The sequence below is a fragment of the Gavialis gangeticus genome, unplaced genomic scaffold (assembly GCF_001723915.1).
Source record: "Gavialis gangeticus isolate Ggan-Ray unplaced genomic scaffold, GavGan_comp1, whole genome shotgun sequence".
Classification (NCBI taxonomy): Eukaryota; Metazoa; Chordata; order Crocodylia; family Gavialidae; genus Gavialis; species Gavialis gangeticus.
In genome coordinates, this window is record NW_017729029.1 from 42,259,411 (window position 1) to 42,269,125 (window position 9,715).

Below are 9,715 nucleotides of genomic sequence, written 5' to 3' on the forward strand. Positions count from 1 at the left end.
CTGCTGCATGTGCTGCAGGAGGTGCACAATAGGCTGTTTGTGCAGGCAGAGGGCTGCCTGAGCCACTACTCCTGCTTCTGCTGATCCTTCTGATGCCTCAAGCACACCTGCACTCCTGGACTGACACCCTGAGCTACAACAGTGTCGGGGGCAAGCCCAGCCTGTTCTGTGACTGCCGTTGCCACCTGGAGGGGTATCTGTTGCAGTGCTACACACTCCTACCCCTGGCTGCCAAGGAGGAGTTTACCGCCAGGATCAATGCCTTCCTTGGCATGAGAGAGGCCCGTGCCCACTCAGTTGTGGGGATTCAGGCTGCTTAATAAAGTTCTGACTTGTGTCCCACCTCTCTGCATGCTGTGAGAAGGAACATGGGGCCAGGGTACTGTGGGCAGGCTGGGCAAGGAGGAGGGGCTGGGGCCAGGTGCAGGGGCAGTGGTGGGGTTGGAGACTGGGGCTGGGAGGGCCTTCCCTGCCCCACAGTGTGGGACTTACCATGGGTCTGGGGTCAGCGAGACTGGCAGGTCAGCGCAGGGCTCCCTGGGCCAGGCAGGATCTGGCTGTGCCTGGTGTCTGTGGCCTCTGGTGGCTGGGGGCCAGTGCCCAGCCAGGGGTCCCCCTGGGGAGGAGCTGGTGCTGCTGGCAGCCAGCGGTGGTATGGCTGGCCACTTCTCATGGGTGGCTGTAGGGCAGGGCTGAGGCTGAGGCAGCTACTGGCCAGGGCTCCCCAGGCTGCCAGTGGGTGCAGATGCCAGGAAGGAGTTCAAGGCAGGGCACTAGGCCCACGGACCTCTCCGCTGCTGACATGTCACTGGAGGTGCTAGGGTGAGGTGCAGGCACAGGCTCCCAGGGCACCAGAATGCAGGTCAGCTGCTGCATGAAGGGCATGGTCCTGGGGCCCCCACCAGACCGATGGTTGTGGCCAGTCACAGCCATCCACAGGTCCTTGGCTTTCACGTGGCACTGCTGTACTGACCGGGAGTGGCCACGTTCATGCATCCCAGCCACCAGGGCCTCATAAATGTAGGTGTTTGAGTGCCCACTCTGGATGAACTGCCTCAGGACATCCTTCTTGCCCCACAGTGCACCTTCTTCCAGGTCCAGTCCACACCCCTGTGGCTTCAGACAGATAGGCGCACACAGACAGCGCTGGGGCTGTACATCCAGCCCTATGCCAGCTGACTGGGCTCCTGCACAGTTGGCCCTGTGATGCTGTGACAGGGGCATGGCTAGGGAGTTGCAGCCAAGGTGCTTCACCACGGTCTTGCAAAGAGTGGTGGAGGGTGAGCAGCAGTGGGGAGCACATGCTGGTCCTGGTGGCACAGCCAGCAGCACAGGGCTGGGTGAGGGGTGTGGCAAACTGCAGTCCTTTGCAGCACTCACCTGTGGCCCAGCAGCAGCTCTGGAGAGGGACAGACGCAGCAAATGCAGCCTGCAGGATGTCCAGGGGGGCACACGGGGTCTGCTGGGGTGCTGCAGCCACAAGCAGCTCCTGCTGGCAGCTCGACTGTGTGCCCCAAGGCATAAAATGGCTGCAGACTTTTATACTCTGCAGCTAGGGACTGCCAGAGAGCAGCCCAGCCCAGCAGCAGGAGAGGGGGCCAGGCAGGAGCCCTGGGGATGGGCTCTGGTTGGCCCCTTAGTTGCTGGGCAGACCAGCCAGGAAGCTCCCACGTTACTGTGCAGCAAGGCATCTACATGTGCATTACTGCACAGTAACTAGTTGGGCATAAATTTGATACCTGCATCATGCAGGTATTGAAATTAAGCCCAAGTTGGCGTAAGTTGCCATAGTTGCTGTGCAGTGAGGGCACGCACGTGTAGACGCGCATCTGTGTTGCACAGTAATTTATGTTACTGCACCGTAAATGTGCACATGTTGATGCTCCCCCTATGTATGGAAAAGATTCTACCATACGCCCAGAAGGTGACCTGAGCTGCTGACACTGATTTCTTTCTGTGCTGTGTTCCCACCATGGATATTGATGTTTTGATCTCATTTCAAATAAACCTATGTACATTGGGACGCATTACAGTGGTAGCTACGGAGTCTGCATTTGGCACGCTCCTTTGTATGCTAAGTCCCTGATGCTGCTCATACACTATGGTATTAAGATCTAGAGGTGAATTAGGCATGCCATCAGTTATCGGTATTCTACCAGGTAAGGGAACAATGCAGAGTTTCTTGGATCGCTGTCCAGGAGAGATTTTGATTTCTTCATGGGCAATACCCTGTTGCTTCCTGACAAATAAAGTCCAGCCAGGATATAATTCAGTGCCCCCTCCCACATGTCAGGGGTTTTTTTAAGTCTTCCACAGAGGCATTGGGTATTGACTGCAGCCAAACTGGTGATTTGGGCTGAGGTGTGCCAGTGCTTGTGTTGGATCTTAAAGCTGGTTCCTGTCTATAGAGGGTCTTGCCCCTCCTCTTAGGGTCAGACCTATCTCCGTAGTTGGGGTCTGGAAGGAATTTTACTCCATGATCAGGTTGGTCTGGATTGTGGGGGTTTTTGCCATCCTTAGTGGGGGTCATGGCTCTCTACTTGTGATTTCTTAAGCATATATCAATGACCTTTACAGAAGCAGGACATTGGCTGTCGTGGTCTGCTGACATTACCTGTGGCAGGTTAGGGTGTTATGCCTTGTGTTTGTGCCATGGTTGACTGTGTAGTTTTACTAAGAGGTTAAATTACGGATTTATATAGGATGATTTAGATAGGGATGATCCTGCCTCAGGGGTTGGACTAGGTGACCTATGGAGATCTCTTCCAGCCCTACTTCAGTGATGATTCTATAAGAGATATGCCCTTAAGGAGAATTTTTCTGAAATTCCCCCACATATGCATTCATGTATGTTTGGTGTCTGGTTGAACCACCAGATAAGGAAGTGATGCATATTAAGCTAAATACTTTTTTGTGATGGCTTCTACTAATGTTTGGAAGCCCATTTTTAGCCAATGCAATCAATATTTAAGCTTCTTTAAATTTTGTACATGTTTGTGGCAAAAACAACCTTGTTGAAATCAATGAGAAAATCTCTATTGATGTCAGTGGAACTAGGATTTGCCACAGATGCTTTTAGAAATGTATTTTTAAAAATGCATTAGTGTTCCTAATTGTATTCTTTTATTCTCTTTCCTTAAGCCCCATGAAGAAATTCATCTGAAGACAATGGTGCTGTGACAGTCAACACCATCTTTCTAATTGGAACTATGGAAATTGTAGAGGGCTGCCGACATTCTCACCCTCAGCTGGTGTCCAATGGATACGTGAAAAAGGTTTTTCAAGCAAATCCAGAGAGGAGCACTGAAGTATTAAAGATCTGTGATATTGAGCCATGCAACTTTAGTGGCAGCTACCAAAATGAAAAGGAAGAGGCAGCCAGGTATAAAAAGAAAACGAAGGGCAGCCGGATATGGAATTTTGTTAGCCGAAAAAAAGGTTCCTCCATGAATAACAAAAGGCCCCAGTCCATGATCTTGTTAGGAGATACCTCAGAGACCTTAGAGGAAAAACACAAGCTGTCTTTTATGGAGAGGGTTAGGTCCTTTAAAAAGCTGAGATCTTCCAGCATGCCTAAGAATGTGGATTTGAGAGCATCCAAAGCAAAGGTTGCCTGCATTCCTGAAGAGGACCAACTAGACAATGGGCAAAGAGCAATCTACAGGATTAAGAAACTGTCTGACAGTCAGAGGCCTTTCCGTCATTCATATGCAGGGTACATTGAGGATTTGGATTCTTCTTTTGAAGATGTAGAGTTAAACATCAGCATTCCAGAAATCAATGCCAATGAAAATAAATGGCTCAGGGATATCAATGTCAGAATACATGGTGAAGATAGTGACAATAACTGCCATAAGATGAGAGCTAGAAGGAACGAGTCTCTGAATTTTGAAAACTTTAAGAGTTCTGTGATTACAGAAGGGGACAATCAAAAGAGGTGTCTTATGCTCTCACAGGAGAGCAGAAAAGGAAAAAGCTCTGATGTCTGGAACTATCTGAAAGGAATTTCATTAACTAGCAGAGATAATTCAAAGCTACTAGATCAAAGGGTTGAAACCAATTTCCAGAACTTAGAAAATATAACTGATAATTCTACTTCTCATTTTGACTTTGATATGAGATGTGAACAGAATCTTAGCCAGCCTAAAAAATCAAGCAATGCAATGAAAGCAGGTCATTTTGGTGGCGTCCTAAAGTTCTTTAACAGCATGGCTGGTGCTGCTAGAAAGTGGCGAGCCTCTTCAAGGCCGTTTTCCCAGGAGGAGAAAAGATCTCAGTCAAATTTCAGAAGCCAGAGGCAGGACGCCTCCTCCCACAAAGAGTCTTTGGTTTTTGAGAATGAAAATGCCAGGGAATTCTCTTCAACTGGAATACCTTTATGGTCTCTGGATGCTGAGGTCTGGGATCATCATAATTCTGAAAATTCAACGCAGAAAGAACTACCCCAGTTGGATGTACATGCAGGAGTATCCCAAGAAGTTAGCTGCTCTGCTCCAGGCGGTCAGAATGATAGTTTTACTGAAATATCCCTCTCTCACCTTGAGCCAGTTTCACCTACCTCCCCCTTGCCTGAACTTATGGATGACTGTTATACCTCACTCAACATGCAAGGCCTAACTATGCCTCTGGCTAAATTAGATGCTAAGGACCTAGGCAGCTCTCCAGCAGATGTTCAAGATCCTTGTCATAAAAACTTAGACACCCAAGATTTGGGAAATACTGAGGTATGCTTGAAAGACTTGTCTGAAACTGTCCTGGATGCCCAGGAATTAAGCAGTGCTTCAGAGGATGCCTGGGAGCCAAGCAATCATGAGGATTCTCCAGTGCCAAGTGATAATGAACTTGCCTTGGGGCTGATCGGTGATGAGGATGTCTATGAGCCAAGTAGTGTTCCAGATGATGTGCAGGATCTTTCCAAGAGTAATCTGGATGCTCAAGACCTGGGCAGTGCTATGTGGGATCTCTCGACATCTACTCTTTTAAAATATGGAAAAGGCAATGAGCAAGTGGTAGAACCAGAGGACACCCCTACCAGAGAGCATGAAACAGTTTCAGCTGGAGAACAAAATTCCATTGAGGAACCAGACAGAGTGGACCACTTTGAGTGCAATGAAACGTGCCATCAGCTCAAACTGAACCTTTGTACAATTGTCTCCTTCAGTGAACTCAATAATGGAAAGGTATGACCAATTTCTACCATAATGCTGCAGCAATAAGATGTTATACAATTATAATTACACAGTTCTTCCTTTGGCCTAGAAGGTTTGCAGATAAAATTGGTTTTGATGTAGCTCATTTGGGCTTTCAGGTGAATTAGACCATTGCATCATTCATGGATAATGGCAATAGTTTGCATCTTTTAAAGCCACTCAGAAGGCTTTAAAGGAAGCAGTTGGCTTATGTTATATCTGAGCTATGAATACAAATCCTGAGAGCTGTTATCTTAAAAACCATTTGGCCACATCGCTAACATCCATGTGCCCAAGGAAAGAGCAGCTGCAGCAAAAACAGCTCCAATGCAGAGAGAAGCAAGAATTCTTGTGGGTGTGTAGCACATCAGAGTCCTGAGGCAGCTGTGATGCCCCCTGGTGGCTCCACAAATGTGCCTCCCTCTGCCTCTAGGGTGCCTTCCCTTCTGTCATGCCTGCCATGCCTTGATATAATAATAAGATTAAAAGGGAGGGTGCCCACAGGCTTTAGCGTGGGCCCCAGTTCAGCTGTATCCCCACTGGGGTTCCCTGGCACCCTACTGGCCACAGCTACACTACTCCTGGGCCCCTTGCTGGGCCTTACTACTTCCAGGCCCCTTGCTGGGCCTCTCTTAACTGTGCCACTGCAGGGCACCTATAGCCTTAAGGGCTAATTACACGGCTCCATTCCTTCCCTACAATATGCCCCAAGTCTCACAGGTGTTGCTAGATCATCACTGTCTCCTGTTGAAGCTTCAGTGCCCTCAGCTGCCACCCCTTTCCTCTAGCTAGGCCTTCTAGCCTGGGTCAACTGAATTGGACCTGGGTTTGAGGTACTGGCTCTGGTCCAGCCTTCTCATGTGCTGGGCCCCTTACCCCTGTCTGGCTCTGTGGCCCCATGCTCTTCCTTGCTGCAGGCTCAGCACTTGCTCAGGCCTTGAACTTGCCCCTGGCAGGGCTCAAGGTGAATGCATGCCCCTTGGGCACTAGGGGTGGACCTCTGTATACCATCCCTTACAGCAAGGGCGGGCAAAGTCTGGCCCATTGGCTAGGTTCAGCCAGCAGCGGACTCCATTTCCTAGCAGCCCCTGGCCATGTGGCTAGGGCTGGTTTCCATGGAGACCCCAGCAGCAGCCATGCTGTGATAATGTGGAGCTGGGGTTTTTGGAGACCGGCCCCAGCAGCGCTGGCAGGCAGTAATGGCAGCAGCATCTTCCTGATGGGGGAATTAAGGAGAGGCTATGCTGCAAGCGGGAGTGGGGAGGGCTCAGCTGCTGCCACCTGTACAGGGTGGGCAGCAGTGAGACCTCTGGGGGGGTTGGCTACAGGGGGTTATGGGGAATTTTGGGGTGGCTATAGCCCCCCCCAACCTCCTAGTGCTGCCTCTGCTGGTAGGGTGTGCAGCAGGGCAGGGAGCTGCTCCAGAGCCTGGCTGGGAACTTGTGGCAGTGACAGTGTGATCCAGAGCTAGGGCAGAGCCTTGAGCTGCAAGAAGCTGGGGTAGAGCCATGATCAGCTGCCTGCATGTCCCTGCCTGGGGTGTGAAGGCTTCAGATCATGGATATGCTCTGAACCATGCTGTCAGTGCCATGAGATCCCAGCCCAGCTGCAGAGCAGCTCTGCACCCTGCTGCATGCCCTGCAAGTGCTGCTGGGGCTGGTCTCCATGGAAACCCCGGCCTCACACTATCACAGTGCCTCGGCTGCTGGGGTCTCCATGAAAACTGGCCCCAGCCACACAGGCAGAGGCTGCTGGGAAATGGAGTCTGGCCACTGGCCAAATGCACTATTTTGCCCACTGCTTCCTTAGTTGCAACCCAAACTGCCAGTGCTAAGCTGCAACTCAAACAATAAGCCCCCAGACTGTAATATAAACAGTCCCCTCTGGGCCCACCAACATTAACACAGAAGGAGAAGCAGTCCTCTGCCCCTTTAATTGGGAAACCTTCCCTCATCTCTCATGCTGGCATAGCTCCTGGCTCTGGGCTCCTTGTGAGCTCCCTGAGCCTCACTGGGGATCTGCAGGCAGCAGAACAGTCAGTTTAGCATCCCTTGGTAGCTCTCTCCGGAAACAGCTCCTACCCCTGTGGTTTGCAGGGCTAGACTAACTTGATAGCTCAGGCCATGGGCTCATCTGCCTGAGTCCAGGGCCCTGCCCCTTTCCGGTCAGGAGGTGACCCTGAGTAGCCTGCAGGTGCCTGCTAATTGGCTTCATTGCCTGATTGCTATGATGCCCTGCAGCTGCTGCACCCTGCCTGGCCTGCAGCACTCCTTCTCTGGGCTGCTTCTTTCTTAAAGGAACAGAGGGCTCCAGGCCCCCGGGTCTCTGTTACAGGTGATGTCTTTTATTGGGCCAACTGCACTGTTGGGATAGACATAGGTAAGCTTTTATAGTACCCATCCTCTGGTCTCTGGGAGAGAAACAGAGCTAAGTAGCAGATGGAACAAAGCTTGTGGACCATCATGGTAACAACATCACGTCAACATTACTCCAACATAGAGAAAAGCTTGTATTATTTTCAATAAAGTATTGTTTACTTCTTTTCATTCAAAATGAAGTTTGCTTAAGCTATTAAGTGGATGTCGGTGGACAAATTGTATTCGGGACCTTACTTTTCACCTTAACTCTTGGCATTTCCTGGAGACCTAAGAGAGCTTCTGCTCTGCACAGAGCAAAAAGGTGGACTCTGTCTCTAAGAGATTATAGTCTGAGAGGTGTTTACCTCCATTTGAAAGCTAGTGTGTGTTGAGTGCATGAATCATTTAGCCCCCTTTTGAAAGTCCTGGCTGTAACCTGACTCTTGATAGGGCAGGTTTAAAAATGTTTTCTAACTCATTTTAAAAAACCAAAAAACCCAACCCAGGATATTTAGAAACATCTGAGTTCCTATGTATCTTTCTATTTATTATAGAGATGGGCAAGAGCAGTGGTGTGAGCTTGCCCTTCATTGTTACATGATGATGTCCCTCAACCTTTCCTTGAGCAGTCAGCTTTTAAGTTGAGAAGGATGACCAATGCATGTGATCCAATTCAGTCACTAGCTCCTTTGTTGAATTTTCCATAAAGCATTGCAGTCTAGGAACTGGGCTGAGTTAACCACTTCACAAGGCCAATACTAGTCTACCTGAGGCAGGAAGGATGACATTTTTGACATGCCAGGTTGGGAACTCTGGCCAGTTCAACTTTCTCTTCTGCAGGGTTTGTAGAGACCATAGATTGTGGAGGTGGTGTGTTTAGTCTGTGGAAAAGGGAGTTGTGATACTCTCAGCCAGAAAGGGGAGTGTTAGTAATGGATGGCAGATTTGAAATAATAAGGCAGAAACCTCTGGATTTGTGAGCCCAGGCTGAAATGGGTATGGCCTTTATATTTGTTCCTGTATTAATTCTTTAATGCTGTCAGTGTGTACATTGCTATACAATACATGGAATTAAGGCTGGCTTGATGTCTTATTACAGACACTTAAAATGGGATGCATTGGGTAATCCAACAATATAGAGAGCAATCCATTAATTGTTGAATAACTCACTTCTTATGGCCCATGAGTGAAATGAGGGCAGTGGCTTGACAAAGAATGTTCTGATGGGAAAATATGCTGGAGTGGAGCAAGGAAGTTAACATTATCCACCAGGTGACCACAATATTTTTTTTCTGGGGAAAGCAAAGATGAAAAATTGGCATTACATTTCTAGTGTGGCTTCATCTCTTAAAATACAGAGCTAGCTGTTTGCCATGGCTGAATGTCTAATCACAGGGCTCTTATAGTGAAATCTAAATGATTTCCCAGGTCAGCTGCCTGAACAGGATACATGGCAAGTCCTCTGATTAAGGCTAACCTCCTGTAGCTTACAAATATTACCAACAAACTTAATCAAACATGGCACCAGAGATAATTGGACAGGAAGCTCCCTCTGGAATTCCTGTAGCATCTGCTGCTCTGCTGATAATAGTAACAACCTATTGACTCTTGTGTCTTCCGGACTCAGGCTTCTCTGTGCCTCACATTTTGTTGAAAGACTATCAGGGGTGAAAGGGAAAATATTTGGCCTATGCTACTTTGCAATCAGGTTTTCAAACCTAGATAGGCAGCTGCTGAGGGCTGGAAGTAATTATAGTTATCCAGTGTGCTAGCAGGAGCAGAACAGAGGCCAGAGCAATTGACAGTCGGGCCAAAGGAGGAAGAGGCTGGAAGGCAGCGGCAGTGTGTGCTGGACCTGAAGGGTGTACACAGCCTGTCTGACGTTCCTATGTAAAATACTCTTTTGCATCTGGTGGTTCCAGCTGCTAGTCTCTCCTGCCAGGGAGTGGCAATTGGAAATGTCCTTTTCCAAAATAAACGTGCAATGGAAATGGTTGAACTGAAACATCACATTAGCAGAGGACTCTGTTCTGTCAGCACCCACTCTTCACTCTTCTTGGTACATAAAATTGTGTTCACTACCACTTCAATGGATGATTCCACTTCAGGGATGATGCTCAAGGGCAACCAGCACGGTTTCATTAGGGACAGGTCATGTCAGACCAACCT

General features: G+C 48.9%; 1 protein-coding gene across 6 annotated transcripts in view; it reads left to right on the forward strand.

Moving 5' to 3' along the window:
- Positions 1–9,715, forward strand: part of ARHGEF9 (Cdc42 guanine nucleotide exchange factor 9) — a 422,470-nt gene that overhangs the window by 26,889 nt on the left and 385,866 nt on the right. For all 6 annotated transcript variants that reach the window (XM_019521482.1, XM_019521480.1, XM_019521485.1 and 3 more), the window contains one exon: positions 3,142–5,180. In XM_019521482.1, the coding sequence (XP_019377027.1) occupies positions 3,210–5,180 (1,971 nt within the window). In that variant the 5' untranslated portion in view covers positions 3,142–3,209. The remainder of the gene's footprint in view (positions 1–3,141; positions 5,181–9,715) is intronic.